The sequence below is a fragment of the Balaenoptera acutorostrata genome, chromosome 3 (genome assembly GCF_949987535.1).
Source record: "Balaenoptera acutorostrata chromosome 3, mBalAcu1.1, whole genome shotgun sequence".
In the NCBI taxonomy this organism is placed as follows: domain Eukaryota; kingdom Metazoa; phylum Chordata; class Mammalia; order Artiodactyla; family Balaenopteridae; genus Balaenoptera; species Balaenoptera acutorostrata.
This window is the reverse complement of record NC_080066.1, coordinates 165883006-165905105: the sequence shown is the minus strand read 5'-3', so window position 1 is coordinate 165905105 and position 22100 is coordinate 165883006. Positions and strand designations below refer to the sequence as shown.

The window sequence follows — 22100 nt, the reverse complement described above, 5'->3', positions numbered from 1 at the left end:
CTTAAGCTGTATCTAGAATTAACCTGAAAACCAGAATCAGAGCGCTGCTACTCATCTAGAATCGACCTGAAAACCAGAATCAGATGCTGCTACTCACCTGCAAGGTGACACAGGATGATGGTAAGCACACTCATCCCCATGTTTACAGGCAGGCCAGTACTTGCAGCGCTCCAGAAGTTTTTCTGGTTTCTGTGCCACACTCAGTTCACTCATCTCAGCTACAAAGGGAAACGAATTAAAAGTATCTCATTAATTATGATCAATTCAGGACACGGCACCTTTAATAAATTTCCCTCAAAACCCAGTCTTACAATCCTATGTTCTTCTACGTCTATACGTTACACAAAATCAATGAGTCCGATCACTCTGCTGAACACGGACACTAGACTCCTGTAAGAGATGACCAGGAAGCAGGCTACGGCGTTCACTGTGGGGAGTAAAGCGGACAGTGACGCTGCAACCAGAGCCAAGTCCTCACCGAAAACTTCCAACTCTCAAAATTAGTTCAGCTGAATTAAGTAGAAAACAGAGGAAAGAATGTCAAGTAGGGAGCCAATAAAATGAAATGAGAACTGAACACACCAGGTGATAAAAAATGTGAACTAATTCTCATATTCAGGTTAAGATGATGAGTGTCTCAATCCAAGCGTTCCCACTCGCTGAGGTATGTGCAGTTTTCTAAGTCCAGGTGATAACCTCACATCAATGTAAAAAGGGAAGAAAAGATTTGTGCTTAAAATGAGTCACAAATGTCATAACCTACAGGGACCTGGCAGATCCCCTAACAGAGTGAGGCTGGCTGGGTGTAAGGTGATCAAATGGCAGAAAGCCTCTTGGAGGAAACAAAGGTTCGGAAGAGCAGCCCAAAGAGTAAGCGTGTGGCCACCCACGGCGCTCCCTGCCGCTCCACTCAGGAGGCCACGTCCCAATTACCACGTCAACTACTGTGACGTGGGAAATGGAACTAGTGTTGCCAGACTGCCTCCCAATTCAGGAAGCCAAAGACCTTTTTATATGATATCTAAATTTTATTTTATTTTATTTTATAACACAGGCTGTGCTGTGCGGCATTCAGGATCTTAGTTCCCCAACCAGGGATCGAACCCATGCCCCCTGCAATGGAAGTGCAGACTCCTAACCACCAGACTGCCAGGAAATTCCCCTATGAGATCTAAATTTTAAATGCTAGCAACTAATTGAAACTTAAAACACATAATAAACCAAATAAAATTACACCTGAAGGCCATAATGAGCTGCCAGGTTCTGGCCCAAGACACCCTAGCCAAAAAAAAAAAAAGGCATCACGGGTGTTACATAATATGGTTCACATTCATGTTTATCAGAGCAAACAGCACTTCAACCACATCACCTAGTCCTCTTGCAGTTGCAATCTGGCTCTGTCACTTACTGGCTGAGCTAGACACTTTGAGCATGTGTTATCCAACATCTCTGAACTTCTGTTTCCTCATCTATACCAAGAGAAAATAATGTCTTGCTTAAGAGTTTCATGATTTAATGGAAAGAAGAGTGTAAAACAGGCAACCAATCAAAACCAAACAATGCAACAGCCAGTATCAGGAGTACTTATTGTTCTAGTGACCCAACCTCAGTCGTCATGAAGGAGAACAAGGCACACAAATCCAGTCCTGAAGCCCAGCTAGGCGCATAATGAGACCGCTATTAGGACTGTGCCTGACCCATTTTCCGTGCTACTTTAAAAAGAGTAAAATTTATTATTTAGCTCCAGGATATAAAAGTATCCAATATGATAGTCTGGAAGGAGGAGTTTTCTCCACTTTTAAATTTTTTTCTGTGTAACTCCTGCAGAGAAAATGTTTTACCCTCCCCTCCTAAAGAACATACTTTAAACCCAGGTATATACACAAGAACGCAGACCATGTGAAAGAAGTTAAGAGAATACCCAAGAGCAGGTTGGCTGGAAAATGGAGTAAAGTAGCTAGATCTCATGAGCAATATTAAAGAAGTTAAACACTTTACAAGGAAACTTTATCTTTCTGATGAAAAAATTACATCATATATACACAAAGGCCACAATGCTGGTTTTCCCTAACATTTACTTCATAAGCTATTAAAACTCTTCCTATTTAAGTTTTAAGAGGCAAATTCACTTTTTATTGCAAGCTATAAAATTTGTGCTGCCATACAAGGCCAGTGGGAGTGGCTTAAAACATATGCTGCTGTTGGTGGCATCCTTGAAACACTCAACAGAAAGCCACCAAAAGCAATTACCAAGTTTCAAACTCCCTACTTGGAGGGGGAGAGCAAGAGAGACCAGAGCCTCTTTGTGGAGTCTTTCCAGCCTCACTTATGTCCTAACTACCATTACAAAGCTTCTTCATCTTTGAGCAGCCGTGAAAAATTGAGTCCCAGATCAAAGCAATGGTAAAGGAGGCTCGCCACTCATCACAGTTGTCTCCATAATGGCCACAGCACTTGTGTGACCCAGGCAAGAATTTCTACCAACATGTTATTTAGAGTGTCACTGCTATGACACGTATACCAATAAAGCCTAACATGACATCTACATTTAAACAAAATTAGACCCTAACACACCAAAAATTAAACTACCAAACTGAAAACCAAAGTACTAAAAACACCAGAATCTTCTCTTATTTTAGACAAAAATATACAAGATCAAGAAATCTAGACTGCCTGATTACTGTAGTTCTTACCACCTTTGTTAACATTTACAATTTTTCTTCCTTTCAAAGAAAGGTCAAATTTTTCAGCTCCCTCCACCAATCAAAACCATGACACTACATTACTGACTCACAGCAGAAAAAGCCCTCAGTTCAAGATTACAGCACTAAAAAAAAAAAAAAAAAAAAAAAGATTACAGCACTATCTCCTTCGCTCAGTCATGATCTCCCCCTAAAGGCTATTTTTAGTGACTGAAAAGGGTATTTGGTACATTTTCGTATCTCTACCAAGAAGAGGATTACTTTGGAAAAATTTCAAAACCCATTATTGTTTTTTCTTTGATACTCTTCATATTTAAGATTCAGTAACTGTCTCCCCTGCCAATAAAGGTGTCCCAAAAATTTTTACAAGCTATGAGGAGCATGATTATCATTCTCTAACATGAATGAAAATGCTCAGTGGCACTGCACCTGCCACTGGTATCCAGTGAGAGAAGCACTGATAAGAAATGCCTAAAAGCATGCTGCTATCTGAACTGAGTTCACCTGATTTCCAGTAACTACCACGCCTCTATATTAATTATTTAAACATAAGGTCTTTTCTAAACTTCCAAGAAGTATTTTGACAGATTAGGTGAGGAACTCCTTTCAAAGGAATTTCACTGAGGTAGAAATAGCATCGAAACCCAAACTGACTTTTCTGTCAAGTTAACTACGAGAGAGACTACTGCTGGTTCAAGTGGAAAGTAACAAGTATAGTTTCTAAATGGGGAAAAAAAAGGTAAAGCAAGGCACCAAGAACGATGGTTCATCCTTTAACAAGTATAATGAAGAGGTATTTTTTGGCTTCCATGGCTGAACTCCATTTTAGCACTGGAATAACACCCCACTTATGGAACACATAAGGGACAAACAGTCTCAAATTTAACTGGTCGTTTTGTCTGAGAGAAGGAAAAAGGCCACTGCTGAATTCTAAATAAAAGCAAGGTCTACAACCAATATTCATTCAAGGTTGAGAAACATGTCAAAGACATCCTTCACAATGACAGCACCCTGAGAAGGGAAAGTCTGAGCTCCCAACACACCGTTTGAAAAGCTACCATCTGGGTCCTCAAGCTGCCTGCTCAGCAACTGCAACTGCTGTGGGTGGAGGAGACCCGCGAGTCCCTCGTGTGAGGCTGCAGTGTGGTGTGCGGGTCTCATTCCTTCAAAGCACATGTCCTCCTCTTGATCTGACATGTATCCTGGGGGGCTGGGGACACCATCCAGCGTCACTATAAACTTGGGACTTGCAGGTTTATCTGGTTGTACAAGATCTCTGCCAGACAGATAGAAAATACCATAGAATTAGGGAAACACGCACAAAAAGCCAAGTCTCCTAAAGTGCTCTTCAACAGAACTATCAGTCCCTTCCTTGGTTTGCGGTTTCTTCATTAACAAAAAAGACTTGGTAGGACTTACAGGTACAGCATCAGTGGATTCCTGCTAACACACAATGACTATAGCCAATCACTGCAGCATCAACACCAGCGACCCTTCAGGCTGCTCTCAGGACAATCTCCCCTCAACCCTGACCCCTGGCATCCTTTTGACCCACATAGGGTCAAATGGAAATAAACGGAGAAATCAGCATCTATGCTCAGAACACAGAGCCAGCAGTTCTATATTTACACTCATTTTATTAACTCTACGTTTGTTTCTTTACAGAACATTCAGTCCATTATCTAAGGCAATAATTAACCCAACCCAATCTGCTAACTCTCTGGTTAGACTTCCTGATTTTGATCACCTGGCTTTTTAAATTCCATTTCCTGGATGTGCATAAAAAAAAGAATCTCTTAAAGATTCTTAAGAATCTCTTAAGAAAAGAGCTAAATCATATACTGACTTATTTGCAGGATAATGGATTTCTGAATAAGAAAGATGAACTGGAGTTTTTGAAAACTGGATGTGCCTTATGATACGTGGCCTAACTACAGAATCAATAAAGCACTCTACACTGCGGGCTAGGATGGGGAGGAGGGAAGCTGGGAACTAATGGTTAACCTCCACTTCTAATCAACACAAATTAGCTACACAAGAAAAAGAAACCATCTACCGTGTCTGCATAAGGTGTCCTGAAAGTACCCGAAGGGTATCTGCAGTCTTCATCCCCGACTCTTGGTTTGGTGCCACTACTATTTCCTCAGACAGCTTTGGCTTCTTCAGAATAAATGATCTTGTGTCTGCATGGACCATGGATTCCATGTCATAGTAATCTGAGCCAAAAAAATTGGCCACAAATGTTTACTTCTGAATATACCTTGCATTCCCAACATCACACACGTGAGAAGAATGTCAATCTTTTATATATTTGTAATTATTTTCAAAGGAAAATTACAATGGTTCTACTCAGGAATAAGGCTGCAATTCTATGCCAAACGTCTTTTCAAAGAAGTCGTTTTCCTTTCCTCATACAGCATATTACCAAGGCATTCTAATGAACACTTCCTGCCTACAGTATAGAAAGGTTCTTCCATGAGGCATCTAATGGGATATTATTAACAATAAAACTTACTTTAAGTACAACAATATTTTCTAAAAACATAAAGAATAAAGAGTCTTAATGCGCCGAGAATGATACCAAGGCTGTTTTAAAAAAACAATCTTTCTAAAATCTGTTTTGTTCATTTTGCACACTTACAGAGCAGAACATACCCTGATGAAAAGAATACAACTGGCATAATTTCTGCCTGGTTGTAGATAGACTACTTTGAAAGGGAATTCTAAGATAAACGGACATTGATAAAAATAAGAGCAAGGAAAACTGACCTTTAATGTAAGTACTCACAGATCACATCATCTACGATATGATTTTTAAGCTAAACTACTTTATAAAATATACCAAGACCTGGAGCCCAGGATGGAGTTGGTTCACCTATCAATAGGCAATCAACTGAATGAAGTTAGTAAGTCGCAATTCTCTTAAAATTACCAGGCAAATAACAGAAACCAAAATGCACAGGATATTTATTCATGTTCATTCACTGAACTGAACATGTGAGAGTACTGTGCTAGGTACACAAAGAAAAAATAGAAAAATAGATGTATACATAGTTTCAGAACAGCATGCCCCAAAAGGTGATCCAAAAGAGGTATGAACAAAGTGTTGGGAGAATACAAAGTAACCTACTCTGGCTGGGAAATCAAGGAAAAGCTTACAGAGAAAAAAAAAAAAAAAAGCTTACAGAGGATGAACATTTGAAGCAGGTATCAAAGGAATGAGCAGGAATAAACTAAGAGGGAGAGAGAACTGGAGAATAGAGCATTTCAGGTAGAGTCACTGGAGAAAGGCAGGGGCTCTCCTAGGGCACAAGGAACTGAAGACACGGTGAGAAACGTGGTGTGACTGGAGGGGTGTGTGGAGGGCTGAGTAGGTAAGTGGCAAGAAGGCTGAGGCGTAAAGGATCTTGTATGTGCCAATGAGTTTGGATTCTGGTCCAGAAAAAGTAAGTAATCCAGAGAGTTTTCTAAGTAGGGAAGTGACATGAGCAAGTTGGTTTTGGAAAAACACACAGTGGTAGGAATGGACTGGAGTCCCAGATCTCAGGTATGAGGCTGCTTCCCAAGAGAGATGGAGCAACTCCGAAATGCCAGATTCTCACCCCTTGTCCTTTCCTCACACACGTCGGAGGAAGAGGAGACACATTCCACACTCAAACCAGCACTAGACGTCACAGCAGATGCATTTTCAACTACTGTCCCAGGAAGGAGGCACACCTGCCTTCCCCTGCAAGGGCAGTAGACACAGTAAGACAAGTGTAGGAGGAGAGGCTTGTCCTTGAGTCAGGACAGGAGAAAGAGCAGATTTAAAAGAGGGCAAAGATAAATTTCAATTTTAGATTTCTTTAGTTTGAGGTTTTTGTGGGACACTCAGGTGTTTAGAAAGAAGTTGAAAATTCAGATTTGACTATCAGGAGGGGGAGAGAAATAAGAGAAGCAGAGTCGAAGCTGAAGGTGAAATGAGAACATTTAATAAATTGTACATAGTCAGTGCTGCTGTCTTCTCACTGAATCCTCACAGGGAGCCTAGGAAGCAGATTTTCCTCCCATGTTACAGATGACCGATTTGCAATTCAAGTTCCTAAATGATTCACTGAGCCCCCAGAGCTACAGCAACAGGAGGGCCCGCAGTTTAGTCCAGGGCTGTCGCTCCTTCTCACCGCCCTGCTCTTTCTGAGGCACAGCAGTTCTACTCGTCTGCATCTTGGGAGAATACAGTAGAGATGAAAATAATGCTGAGGGCAGGACAAAGGATTAAGTTAACATTTTAAGGGGCAGTAGCGGAGAAGGGGAGTTGAAGGAGAATGAAAAGGAATTAGTAGAAAAACAGAGAGAGAGTGAAGTCCTGGAAGCCAAAGGATCAAGGATGGAAGAAAACATTGGAACGCAAGTGCCACACACCACAGAGTTTAGAGAATTGTGCACAGAAAACAGAGCTATACACTCCACACGAGCCACTGGTCACCTCTGCAAGACTCACGAGAGCAGCCTGGGTCAAGTAGGGCAGACAGATGGGAGAGTTAGTGACATCTTCTGGGTAAAGACCACAGGCTGAACCCACGCATTGTTTCCTCCTGAAACTCTAATAAAACGTCAATTAAAGGGTTAATTTTTTTAAAAACTCACAAAGAAAATAATTGTAAAAGAAGAGATAACCACATTTTGAAAGTAGAAAACTAACTTAGTAGATCTCGAAAAGCAGAATCTTAAGCCAATAATGAAGCAATCTAATGTGGATCCCAAGATTCTTCAAAGGCTAAGAAAGTGGCAGCACAGGGGACCCTGGGAAGGGGTTGGGAGAAAACAGGGCACAACAGAAGTGGGTTCAAGTGTCCATTTCTCTTTTATGTATCTGTTTTCTTCTTTTCTGATCCTTACCACACCTATTGCCCTAACCTTTATATTAAAGATACTTGGAATAATTGGAGACGTGCTTTCCCATCCATCATTGCTAGATAAGCTTATGGATGAAGCATCATGGTCTCTGACAGAAAGGTGCCACAATAAAATTAACTAAACGTATAGACTATTAGTTTTAAAAAGCAGTTAGATTTCCTGGTAACCTTTGACCACTTCTCTCTTGGAGAAAAGTGGAGCTTTAGACTCCTGAAACGGTAAAAACAGAGAGGGTTTCTGGACCAATGAGTGCCAGCCATGTTGAAAGAAGTACGATTCTGAAAACGTGTGTGTTAAGTAAACATTACATAGTAGTTAATGTTGAGGTGCGTCCCTCAGCCCCGTCCCCACTTAGCTCCCAGAACCCTGGCAGCCATTCCATTTCTTGAAAGATCTTTCTTTGGAGAAGCTTACCAACCTGATAGAAAAGACCCAAAGACACAGACATCACAGTGCCCCCAAAGTAAACAGGCAAGACAAATCACTCTCCACTGCAGGGTCTACATTCAAAAGTCAAAACCCCCTACCTCATCCCCCAATTAATGAACCCAAAACACCAACCAGCTTTTTAAGTGCCCCACTCTTAAATGTAAGTCAACCAAGGATCCTCAGACATCTGAGAACCTGTCATGAAAGACAGTGATCAAAACCAACAACCTGGAGACAACAAGACCAAGGAGGGAGGGGAGGAAAATGTCCAAAACTGCCTTTAATATCTTCAGAGAAATAAGAGAAAGTATTGCATACATGAAATAAAATCAGTATGTTAAAAAATAAATTAAAGGAATATGCAGAAACAAAAGGGCTCTCAGAAATAAAAAACATGATAGGAGGTAAGCAAAGGATATACTCATTCATAAGCCTTGTAGAACTGCATGATGCTTCAAACTGTATATGCATCATGGATAAAAATAAAGGAAACAAAAAAATGTTTAAGAGTTGATGATGCAAATACAACATACACAGACCTTAGCTGCCAAACATTTTGAAAATACTCTTATGTAGAAAGCAGGATGGAATGTGGGGAGATGAGAGGGCAACATCAAGGATGGAGAATATCTCAACACTTTTATAGACAGAAGGGAGAAGCCAGAAGAGAGGTAGAGCCTAAAGCTACAGAAGTGTGGCGACACCAGAATGTTCGTCAGCTGAGTAGGATCTGGCATCTGGGTGAAAGGTAACCCTTAGAGACAATAAGCACACCTTTCTAAGACAGAGGCCAGGAAGGGTCAGGGAATACAGTTGCTGACTGTGGAATCCTGAACACAGGTGAAGAAAATTCAGTTAGAAGCCGACAGGGAGGGGTCAAGGGACCACAGCTTCCAACACTGGGCAGGTTTAGAGGAAACGGATGCAGGAGAAAACAGGATCTGAATTAACGACTCCAAGGGTTGAATGGCTCCTTTCATTTATTCAGCAGACAGTTATTAGGCACTTACACGCATCTGGCAGGGGCCAGGCACTGAGGACACAAAGATAAATAAGGCACTCACCCCAGTCCTGAGGTAGCGCATGGTATTTCTGTCTGTGTGCTGGGGGTCAGGGAGACAGGTAAACAAGTTACAGTGGCTCTAAGAATGATAAGCTCTAGGTATAGCCCTGGCCATGAGATTCTAAAGTGAAGCACAAGTAAGGAGATAAGGTTGAACATGCCAGAGGACACTAAAGCAGCTCAGGGCAATGGCAAAATTGGGACGGAGAGTAGGGTGAGGGACTCAAGTGGTCCCTAAAGCAGGGGCATGAGCAGCCAACAGTTTCCAGGGACCTGGGTGAAATGGCATCAAAGGAAGAAAGTTTCTGCCTGAGGTGAAAAATACAAACACCACAAAGCATGAAGAAAATGCAGATCTTATCTCCTGGCCCTAAAATATTTTCACAGATCTTAATATAGCACCTTAGGCCAGGATCTAAGACATACAAGATACATTAAATGAGGTGTAAGGAATGGAAATAGCAACTGAAAAATGCTAGATTACAATGAAAATTTAAGATTATTACCAACCTTGACTGATCTGCAGAGTTTCTGCCATTACTGGGTCAATTTGCAGTCGGGATAACAATTGCCTCTGCTGAGTTCCTAGAATATAAATTTTAAAACTTCACTAAGCTTAAAAAACAAACAATAGGGCTTCCCTGGTGGCGCAGTGGTTGAGAGTCTGCCTGCCAGTGCGGGGGACGCGGGTTCGGGCCCTGGTCTGGGAGGATCCCACATGCCGTGGAGCAACTCGGCCCGTGAGCCACAATTACTGAGCCTGCGCGTCTGGAGCCTGTGCTCAGCAACAAGAGGCCGCGATAGTGAGAGGCCCGCGCACCGCGATGAAGAGTGGCCCCCACTTGCCGCAACTGGAGAAAGCCCTCGCACAGAAACGAAGACCCAACACAGCCATACATACACACATACATACATAAAAAGAATGTAAGCAGACAAGAATAGCATTAAAAAAAAAAAAATTTGTAGAAGAATATTCTAAAAAAAAAAAAAAAAAAAAAAAAAAAACAAACAATACCAGCACGTGTGCTTCCCAGAAATTAAGACCAAAATAATCTTTCTGGGTTCTTAATTGAAAGTCTTTAAAATAGTTTAAAGCTTCAACAATACAATTTAATAATATTGATAGACCAAAGGTCTGTAAGACAAAAACCTGTACTCAGGTTAAGTCAAAAATGGCAATGGTTCTCCCTGTCTGGAAGCTGGTTTCCTTGGATTGGAGATAAAGCCTGGTGATAAAGATAAAGGGGGTGCAAAAGCCAGGGGGAGGTGTGCACGGACCCTCAGCTTGCACCCTGGGAGACAGGCAACAGCCAACTGCAAGATCAACATGAGAAGTGTTTCCCTCCATCACCTGGGCTCTCACCATTATAAGTCAATCCCCCACCCACAGAAGGGCAAAACAACACCCCAGAGTTATCTAATCAGAGTTCCCAAAGGACAAACTACAGGCCTGGATGGATACAAAAAGAATAATGAACAAGTAAGTAGACACTCAGAGCTCTACAGTCCGGGTCCTACACCAGCAAAGCATGTAAACAATCACTTGAATCTCCTGTAAGAAAAGATGCTCAGCTAGAGTATGTATTATTTCTTAAACACATTCATAATTTCCTCATAGTTACACTGCAAAATGAAATAAAACAGAGACAGAATTGATTTGTCTATCTTCAGTTTGAGTGATGGGAGAATATCATACTTCTCCAAACCTCCCCAGTCCAGTGCTCAGCAGATACTAGGTACTCACTTGCTGATTTAATACAGAAATGTTACAGTACAGTGTACGAGGGAATGTAATTGACAGGGTTCCAAATACTGAAATCTCAGTAAGATGCACGCAGGCTAATTCTTAGTGAATCTATTACTGTCAGTTTCACAAGGACAGTCTGCTCGCTCAGGGCCAACATGTAAGTTGGCAACTGTTTGCCAACTATCATGTTTCAGTAAAATTCAACTTCAGTAAAAATTTTAAAACCTACCAAAGTTTCATCAGCTATTTTCTTTTAAAACATGTTATATTACATTACTTTTTAGTGGTTGCAAAAAAAAAAAAAAAGTTAATTCCTTTCAAAATTATCATGGTTAAAAACACAGTAAATCTTGAGGAGCTGACCTGAAACACAGATATCATTTGGTCAAATTGTATTCTGTAGGACAGCTTGGGAAACTAATGTGTAATTAGGTTACAGGAATTCAAATACTAACAACAGGTCTTTTTAACATAAACAGTGAACAATGGAAGAATTATACATTTTCGAGTAATTTCACAAGACAGATACATGAAACAGGACCATTCTCTGACATTTCAAGTTTTGCTTCATCTCTCTATACTCATCTACCTTTTCAAACCATCATTTTAGAGAGACCCACTAAAAAGGATGGAATTCTCAAGTCTAGGCTTCTAAGTTAAATCATGGAGAAGAGTCTGATTTTGTCATTAAAGGTCCATGAAAAATTCAAGTTCTCTGTGCCTTGCTGCCTCCATATGAAAACTACTACATGATGATTATCACATACTAGGAATTTACCTTTCTCAATGTTTCTAAGGAAGCCAATTACTTTTACATCAGTAGTTCTTGACTGTGACTCAAAATCTACTACCTCTTGAAGATCTTCAAACTGTCTGTTGCATTCACATGTTAACGTTGAATATTCATTCATTTTAACCTCCAAAGATGAAATTTTTGCTTCATTCTGTGACACTCTAACATTTAAATCAAAAAGATTTGCTTCCACTGTCAAAATTGCTGCTTTCATCCCTTTAATTTCACTGGTATCAGTTGATATTTTCCTTAAAAGTTGGGAAATATTGTCTAGCTCACTCAGTGAACAAGAGGAACTTGTTACAGAACCTAAGTCAACTGGTCCAGGTGAAAAGAAAACCGGTAAAGATGGTGATGGAAACCTTGAAGACATTTTCATAAAATTCTCTTTCCTTCTTAGTATTTGGTAATTTTTCTTTCACAGCCCATTAAACTTTCATCAAAAATGAAAGCAATCACTAAGGCTGTTACTTTAAGAAGTATTAAAAGTAACATTTTAAAACCTATAAATTAAAAGATAGGACTGTACATTTCTGGAGTCAGAGCTCCAAAGTAAATCTGAAAATGCTAAACAAACCAATGTTCCCTTTGCCACAACTAAGAAGCCCTAATATGCAGGCCCCTGTATGCTGTTAAGTCTTACTTACAGCTCCTCTCTAAACAATAAACCCTATTATTACACAAAAAATAATTCTGGCTTCTGATTGGCTGGAAGCAGACATGTGACACACAAAGAATTTTCTATTATTTACCTCATATGAGAAGGAGCACTGAAGATCTGAAGCATAAATTAAGCAATAAAACAGTATGACATACTTTATACCTGAATATGATGTGAACTTAATGTACTTTTGCCCCTTCATCAATTACCCATAATTTTCAAGCTTCAGATTATTTTTAAATTGTTTTATCTAGTATCGAGTTTCATTTCCCCTTGAAAATAAATAATAGGACAGTACTTGACACTTCCTTTCTAGGGAGAGGGCAGGGAGGGTAATTGGACCCATGATCACAGACAAATCTCTTTAAAAATATATGTGGTGATGGGACTTCACTGGTTGTCCAGTGGTTAAGATTTCACCTTCCAATGCAGGGGGTGTGGGTTCGATCCCTGGTCGGGGAGCTAAGATCCCACATGCCTCGTGGCCAAAAAACCAAAATATAAAACAGACGCAGTATTGTAACAAATTCAATAAAGACTTTAAAGATGGTCCACATCAAAAAAATCTTTTAAAAAAAAATGTATATATATATATGTGTGGTAATAATGGAATTCAACTGTACTGATGTAAGATATGGTGGAAATTTAAAGATAGGGAAAATGAGGACTCGGCCTTGGTTTGATACTAGATCATTATTAGATATGTGATTTTCTCCCATTCTGTGGGTTGTCTTCTCTTTTTCTTGATAGTATCTTTTGAAATACAAAAGTTTTTAACTTTGATGAAGTGCAATTTAACTATTTTTTCTTTGGTTTCTTGTGATTCTGGTGCCATAAGAAACCACTGCCTAATCCAAGCTCATTTAGAGTTATGCCTATTTTTTTCGCCTAAGAGTTTTATAATTTTAGTTCTTACATTTTGAGTTAATTTTTATATATGGTGTAAGGTAAGGGTCCAACTTCATTCTTTTGCAGGTGGATATCCAGTTGGCCAGCAACATTTTTTGAAAAGACTGCTCTTTCCCCAATGAATTGTCTGCATCCTTACTGAAATTCAAATTGATCATAAGTATACTGGTTCATTTCTGGATTCTCAATTTGATTCCATTGGTCTATATGTATACCCTTATGCCAGTGCCAGTCCTGATTACTGTAGATCTGTAGTAAGTTTTGAACTTGGGAAATATAAGTCTGCCAATTTTATTATTTTTCAATAGTTATGGCTATTCCAAGTCCTTTTCATTTCTATGTGAATTTTAGAATCAGCTTGCCAACTTCTACAAAAAAGCCAGCAAAGATTTTAACAAAGATCAAGTTGAATTCAAGATCTATTTGGGGAGTATCACCATCTTAACAATATTAAAGTCTTCCAATCCAAGATCACAGATGTCTCTCGACGGCTTTAGTTTGAGAAAAGTTGTTTTTACTTTAGTTTACTCACCAAGCCAACAAATAAGCTGTGCAAAATATAAGGATGCAAGATGGTAAACACAACTCCCCACAGCCTCTCTAACAGAATTCGTATAAAGAACTGTAGCCTTTGACTTTCCAGTTAAATAGATGTCATTCACAGTTACAGAACAGAGAAAAATGCTGAAATTTATACAAGAATCTTTATTCGTTTCTCCATTACATCTGTAAATTAACCTAACTCTTCAAAATCTTTATACAGAAAATAATTTTCAAGATTTACAAGGCTTTAGAGTCGCATGGAATTCTTTAAGAGCGCCAGCTAAGAGAGGACGTGTACAGTCACCACTAGGAAGAGGGGCACATCCCCAGCCAAGCACCACCTGCAGATCAGCTGGGCAGCAAACACAACTTCAGTGAGCAAAGTAGAAAAGTGCTCTAACAGGGGATGGGTCACAAAGAAACAAAATGCCTAAAAAGAGGCCATTTGAGGCTTCGAAGCCTGGGCCCTTCAAAGTTGGGCCCAGCCCAACTTCAGAATGCAAAATAAGCAAAGATCCTTCCATAGATTCCAACGTCAATATCCATCAACAGAGGAAGTTCACATATTCTTGCGAAACCAGAGCACAGAAAGGTGAAGGTCAGCTAGTGAGTGGCCGAGCCGGGTTTAACATGCGAACGGTCTGTCTCCCTGAGCCCGTATTCATAATCACTAGATTATTATACTTCTATGATACATTAAATGGAACAAAACCTGTTACAAAGAAAATCATGTGGTGTGATTCCTTTATATATACATACATATATGCATATAAATATACAGATAATTCTACTCTATACAGAAAGGATGGACATGTACATACATATAAAAAAAACGCCAAGACTACAGACGTCCACCAGTCTGTAAATGCAGTGCTTACCTCTGAGGAAGGCAGTGGGCTGAACGAAGGGGGAATTTTCCTTGTTTTCTCTGAATATAAAAACTCCTCTTTACTAAGAGTCTTTCACAGTGATTCCAGTCCAACATGATATATTAAGTATATGCATTTACAGACTCTCCTTCTGGAGAGTCCGTAAAAATGAAGTAAAGAACTTAAAAATGGCACAAATCCTTAACAACATATAGCAGTGGATTCCAAATTGGGTCTCTAAGAGGATAATCCACTTCCTCCACTGAGGTAGAGGAAGGAAATATCAGAAATTCTATTATATTAGAAATATTTTTATCTCTATACTCCTTAGAATTCTATTTTTACATGTTCTAACATACATATAAATAAGAGCATTTGAGTGTGCATATGTAAACTAAATACATACATTTAGCGTACACAATGAAAAATAATTTTAGAATACAAAAAACTGTATGGTCAGAAATCTGGAGATCCCTGATTTAGAAATGGGGGTTAGGAAGGGGATCATAGCAGATGAGATTTCAACCACCTCTGGAAAATAGAGAATACATGCACAAATACTGACCAAGCAAAAAAGCCACAAACGAGATGCTGGGAGAACCACAAGTAAGATGCAAGGCAGGAGTGACACATTCATTAAGGCAACAAATATTTACTAAGCTCCTACCACATGCCAGGCACTGTTCTGGGTGCTCGATAACAGCAATGAACAACACACACAAATGCACACGCACACACACACAAACAACCCTGGTCAAAGAACTTATATTGTGGTGGTGAGGGGAAGGAGATGAGTCTCAAAAACAAACAAATAAAATACATTTTATGTTGATATTTAAAGCTCCAAGTCTGGATAAAAATATCCGAACTATGAAAATATAAAATATATATTAGATGGCAGTAAGTGCTATGGAGAAAAATTAAGTTTTAGAAAAGGGGGCTGGGGGACGTCCCTGGCGCTCCAGTGGTTAGGGCTCCACGCTGCCACAGCAGGGGGCACAGGGTCCATCCCTGGTCGGGGAACTAAAATCTCACATGCCACATACCGCGGCCAAAAAAAAAGAAAAAGGAAAAGAAAAAAGGAAAAGTGTGGTAGGGAGTGTGGGGCTCAGGAAGGCCTCACAGAGCTGAGCAAGCTATGTGGACATCTGGAAGAAAACATCCCCAGGAGGGGGCAAAAGGGCCTCACACATGCTCTTGTCTGAATGCTCTGAAAGAGAAACACACCAAGTACGTCTGGGGAAGAGCAAGGAGAACAAAGCGGGGGATAGGTAATGAGATCAAGGAGGGCTTTTTTTACTTGGAGTGTAACAGAGGGTCAACAGAGGGTTCTGAGCAGGGGAGTGCTGTGATCTAATTTACAGCTTGAAAAGATCACTCTGCTGCTGTGTGGAACAGACAGCAGAAGGGGAAGTCTGAAAGCAGACAGACCAGTAAGACACTATTGCAATAATCAAGGCAGGTCATGGATGATGACTTAGACTAGGATAATAGAGGCAGAGGTATAAGGCGTGAGTGAATTTTAATATATTCTGAAGGTAGAAGATAGGATTTGCTAAAGGTGGAAGGAGGGAAGGAGGAAAAAAGAGGGGAGGAAGGAAAAAGGAGGGAATGAAGAAGGAAAGGAGAGAGAGAGAGAGAGAGAGAGGAAAGGAAAAATGGCAGTAAGTTTGAAAGAAAGAATAGCACAGGTTTCTGGCCTGAGCAACTGGAAAGGCTGAGCTGCCATTAACTAAAATGAGGAGGACTGCAGGAAAAACAAACTGGAAGGGAAGATGTTAGCAGTTCGCTTTTAGACAAGTTTAAAAGGATTTATTATACATCCAAGAAGAAATGTGAAGTAGTTGGATAGGAATTAGGAATTCAGGTACAAGGTCCAGGCTGGAGATAACTAATTTGGGAGTTGACAGTGCTGAGATAGAGGTATTTAATCTAGATGAAATGAACAAAGGGGCACCCAATGGTGAGAGGTTGGAGCAATGAGCAAAGATTTCAAAGGATGTGAAACAGAAAACAAGCTTTTCCAAATGGTATAGGCACAAACATTTCAAAGATAAAATTTTTTAATTTTTAAAAAAATACTCTTTTCTAAAGAAACTCAGCAAATGATATGGGGAGAATCTAGGCAGCTAGTGGGAATGTTTAAGTGCCCCCCAGGGAAATTCCTCTGCAATTTCAAGACCAATAAAGCAGCTCCTTATCTGCTTTATTTAAAACAAAACCTGCCCACGGTAAAGCTTACAGCCCATGCCACAACACTAGGTAAGTCTTCATACTGCCTTTTCTTACACTAGTAACCACGTGTCCAGACTTCTTAAAAAGAGCCTGCAAATGAAAGTGCAAAAACACCAAACAAACACTGATAGAAAACTATCCATTAGGGGACAAAAGAGAATTCTCTAAAAAAAAAACCCCAAAAAAACTCTTATTATGTTCTTCAGACAAATTTGAAATGATCCTGTATTCACAAGATACTATGAAAAACAGAACAAGAGAGAGCTTGTGGAAATTTTAAAATATGCCTGTCTTAAAAAAGAAAAAATAGGGGGACTGAAGAGAAAGTCAAGAAAATATTCCAGAGTAGAACAAGATCAAGTTAAAATTGAGGAGAGAAAAGGGAGAAAAATCAAGGCAGGAAATTTATCATCCAACTAACAGAATTTCCAGAAGAAGAAAACTATGAAAAGAAAGAACAATTTTTTAATAGAAATAATGTAAGAGAATTTCCCAGACTGAAAGCATGGATTTTCAAATTAAAAGGGTGCACAGGGTATCCAGCCCATAAGTAACTAACTAGTACCTAGACTTATCACAGTAGATTTCAGACATCAAGAACACGTAAGAGTAATAACCTATAATGGAGAAGAATCTGAAGAATGTGTGTGTGTGTGTGTGTGTGTGTGTGTGTGTGTGTGTATAAATCAATCACTCTGCTGTATACCTGAAACATTGTGAATCAACTATACTTCCATTAAAAAAAAAACAAAGACAAAAAAACAAAACACCACAGAGAAAATCCTAAATATCCCCAGAGGAAAAGCCCTAGTATTAATAATGGAATAAGAATCAGATGGGCTACCAACTTCTCAGCATAAACATTAGAAGCCTCAAGATAATGAAGTCACGCCTTCAAAGTTTTTTGAGGATCAGAAACCTGTACCTAGTTGAAGTATCAATCAAATACTTTCAATTTCTAAGGGCTCAAAAAATTTACCTCCCATAGTTTTTCTTAAGTTTCTTCATGATGTGGTGACAAAACAAAAGACTATACTGAGATCCAGGAAATGCAGAGCAAACTCGGGGGAGGAGTAAATCCTGGGATGACAGCCTTGAACCAGACCTAGAGAGCAACCAGTGGGAGAAGCAGAAGAGGACAGAGGCTCTAGGAGGAAGGTACCTAAGAAAAAATGGAAACCCAAAGATTTAATAGTATAAAATGATAGACCTTCAGACTATAATACAGGTAGGCAATGCAAGAAGGGGAAAAAAAAGAAGAATCAAAGAAAACCAAAACACTGTACGTAAGGAGAAAAATGTAAACAACTCTAGGGAAGCCCTAAATGAAGAACTCTAGAAGACGATGTAAACTTGGCCCTGAGCAGTATTTTGAGTCTTAATGATTTAAACACTGCTTACTGGTTCTCTACTTTTACAGCGAACCTACAAAGCATGGTAACTGTAACTAGAAAAACAGAACAAAATGTAAATTAGATCTTCAGCAATATAAAAGTAAGGGCGACAGAATTTAGAAAGTGGGGGGATGAGAAAAGATGTATAAGAATTAAAGGACATAAATATCTTTATCTTTCGGGAGTCAAAATATACTGATACAGTTAATCAGACAAGAAATAGGTGTATTACTTAAAATTATAAAAGTAATCAGTAGACGAACTAAAAATAGTGAATTTACTACATGGGCTGGGAGGCAAGGAAAAGTGAGTTTGATACTGACATACTGTAGCAAGAAATCAAAACATAACATCTATAGTTGGTGAATTAAGAAACAGTGGTATAAGCATATTATTACAGACATGAAGAAAATGAAAGAAAGTCATAAACAGAAGCATTTAAAAGTGGTGGCCTCCAGGAGAACCAGTGTGGAAAATAATGAAGCAAAGAATGTTACTTGTTATTTTAAATTGTCCTATACTACTTGATTATTTTCTAATCTATCAGCAGGTATTACAATGATTTGTTTTGTTTTTCCAAATTTTCTATGGTGAGCATATATTTCATAATGTACCATATTTTACTTTAAGTATAAAATTTTATTCAACATATACCAAATAGAAAAAATAAAAGGAAATCCATGCCTAGACACATTGTAGTGAAACTGCAGAACATCAAAGACAAACAGAAGATCCTGAAAGCAGCCAGAAAAAGGACAGATCACCTACAAAGGAACAACAGACAATTAGAATAACAGAAGTCCACTCAACAACCATGGAAGCCAGAAGACAATGAAATAATATAAACAAGGTGCTGAGAGCAAATAACTCTTGTTAACCTAGATTTGTGTATGCAGTAAAGCTAGCTACTGCACACGAACAAGGAGAAATGAACACTCTTGTAGGTGAACAGACTCTTGGGGAAATTTACCACCAACAGACCTGTTCTTAAGAAACTCACACAGATTACACTTCAAAATACTTTAAAATATTGGAAAATGACAATCTCCAAATAACGTTCAAGAGATATGAGGAAAAAAAAAACCCAATAAATATGTAGGTAAATGTGAACAAACACTGCCTGGGTAAAATAATAATGGTGCCCAATTTATCCATTAAAAAAAGGACCAAAACGAAAACACTGGAAACATAATGTAAAGTCTGAGGGGGTAAAGACTGGAGCTAAGGTATTCTAAAATCCATTTACTGTTTGAGGATGGGGGCAGAATATTAACTTCTGGAATATTAAATGTGTATGGTAAAATTTCAGTGGTAACCAATAAAAGAACTGAAATAGAGTTTAAAACAGTACAAAATAAAGGAGAGCTGGGCAATCAACAACAATTACAATAGTGATTAATGAATCTTTAAAAAAGACAAAAAAGGTCAAAAAATGAAAGCAGGCAAATACAAACCAAAAAAGGTGACAGAAACTAGTCCAACTCCATCAATAATTCTCATATATGTGAATGGTTTAAACTCATATAAAAAGCAAGCTCAGACTGAATTTTAAAACAGTAATCTAGCTTTATGATAGTTAAGAGGTACGTATGCCTAACAAGGTCAGAGAAGACTGAAAAATGCATGAAGCACAGATATATGAGGCAAATACTAACTAAATACCTATATTAATATCAGACAAAACTGAGTTGAAGATAAAAGCATCATTTAGTACATAAAGGATTATAGATACAGATAAAAGGTTCAATTCATCAGGAAGATGTACCTTCCTGATTCAATTCATCAGGATAATTTTAAGTATATATGCACCTAGTTTAATAGCCACAAAGTAAATGAAACAAAATCTACCAGAAGTACAGAGAAATTAAGACAAATTTGTCATCCTGACAGGCAATTTCAAAACCCTCTCAGTCACTGATAAGTAGACCGAAAACTCAGCAAGGTCAAGATCTAAACAATATTAACTGTAGAGCTTTGTCTACTAAATGCAAAATTCTCAATTCAACAATTAGAGTCCACTTTCTTCCAAAATGCACATGAAAGATGTACAAAACTGACTGCCTTAAGTCTTAACTATTCTCGTAAGAATATGTATTATACAGATCACATTATCGGACCACAATGCAGCTAAGTCCATAGTATATAATTAAAACGATTAACAGACAAAACCCAAAACTTCCATATACTATGAATTAAAAACACTTTTAAATAACTTATAGGTCAAAGAAGAAGATCATAATGGGAATTAAAGATAATTAGAAAGATAATGAAAAATGTATATATCAAAATTTGTGACATGCAGCAAAAATGGCATGTCAAGAGAAATTCATAACTTAAATGCTTACATTTGCAAAATAAAAAGGACAGGCTAAGATAAATTAGTAAGAAAAAATATAGATGGGTATATTAAAAATAAGAGCAGAGGGGCTTCCCTGGTGGCGCAGTGGTTGAGAATCTGCCTGCCAATGCAGGGGACACGGGTTCGAGCCCTGGTCTGGGAAGATCCCACATGCCGCGGAGCAACTAGGCCCGTGAGCCACAATTACTGAGCCTGCGCATCTGGAGTCTGTGCTCCGCAACAAGAGAGGCCCGCGCACCGCGATGAAGATTGGCCCCCACTTGCCGCAACTAGAGAAAGCCCTCGCACAGAAACGAAGACCCAACACAGCCATAAATTAAATAAATAAATAAATAAATAAATAAAAACCTTTAAAAAAAAAATAAATAAGAGCAGAAATCAATGAAATAGAAAACACACCAAAAGAGAATCAATAAAGCCAGAATTGTTGTCATGATAAATCTTTTGAGAAGACTGACAAAACACACTTCTAATGACAGATTAACCCAAGACAAAAAGAGAAAAAGCAAAATATTGTGAGGTGGCTAGCCCAGTAAAAATACAGAGGTCAGAAAGATGAGAGAACACTATCAACAACTCATGCCATCACATGTGCATAGATTTTTAAAAACCTGTCACAGGGCTTCCCAGGTGGCACAGTGGTTAAGAATCCGCCTGCCAATGCAGGGGACATGGGTTCGAGCCCTGGGCAGGGAAGATCCCACATGCCGCGGAGCAACTAAGCCCGTGTGCCATAACTGCTAAGCCTGTGCTCTAGAGCCCACGAGCCACAGCTACTGAGCCCGTGCGCCACAACTACTGAAGCCCGCGCGCCTAGAGCCTGTGCTCTGCACCAGGAGAAGCCACCACAATGAGCCGGCGCACTGCAACGAAGAGTAGTCCCCGCTCGCCACAACTAGAGAAAGCCCGTGCGTAGCAACGAAGACCCAATGCAGCCATAAATAAATAAATAAATAAATAAATTTATTTATTTAAAAAAAAAAACCTGTCACAGACAAAGCTACAAAACAGCGAGCAAGCACACTAATTAATGACTTCGCAGTGTGTCACTTCACGCTTGCAAACAAATGGTACCGGGAAGAGTATTAACAGTCCTCATCAGTAGACATACTTGATACCTTTTCAGTTTTTTAACCTTTTTTACTTTAAAACAAAACGATGATACAGAAAGCCACACAAAAGGGTTTAACGAGTTCTTATAAGGCGAAACACCCTTATAACCAGCATTCAGATCAAGAAAACAGACTATGTAAGCCACCCCACAAGCCTCCCTTCATGTACTCCAATATAATCAGTCCTATTCAAAAGTAACCACCATACGCCTTTTATAGTAACATCTACAGCTTGTGGTTTTATCACACAAGTGTACATACCTAGACACTACAGATTAATCTTGCCCCTTTTGTCTTTTAAGTCTTTTAATCTAGAATTCTCAGGCTGTTTGACCTATACAGTGCCCCAGAGAGGGTACTTTCCCTGTTGCACACTCATGGTGCAGCA

The 22100-nt window shown here is 39.1% G+C and overlaps 1 protein-coding gene across 19 annotated transcripts in view; it reads right to left on the bottom strand.

Moving 5' to 3' along the window:
• ZC3H14 (zinc finger CCCH-type containing 14) overlaps window positions 1–22100 on the bottom strand; it is a 39346-nt gene that overhangs the window by 3088 nt on the left and 14158 nt on the right. For 6 of the 19 annotated variants that reach the window (XM_007188720.2, XM_007188721.2, XM_007188725.2 and 3 more), the window contains 4 exons: window positions 9601–9675; window positions 4759–4918; window positions 3746–3978; window positions 98–218 (listed from right to left, as the gene is read on the bottom strand). In XM_007188720.2, the coding sequence (XP_007188782.1) occupies window positions 98–218; window positions 3746–3978; window positions 4759–4918; window positions 9601–9675 (589 nt within the window). The remainder of the gene's footprint in view (window positions 1–97; window positions 219–3745; window positions 3979–4758; window positions 4919–9600; window positions 9676–22100) is intronic. The other 13 variants (XM_007188726.2, XM_007188727.2, XM_057542115.1 and 10 more) reach the window with 3 other exon arrangements.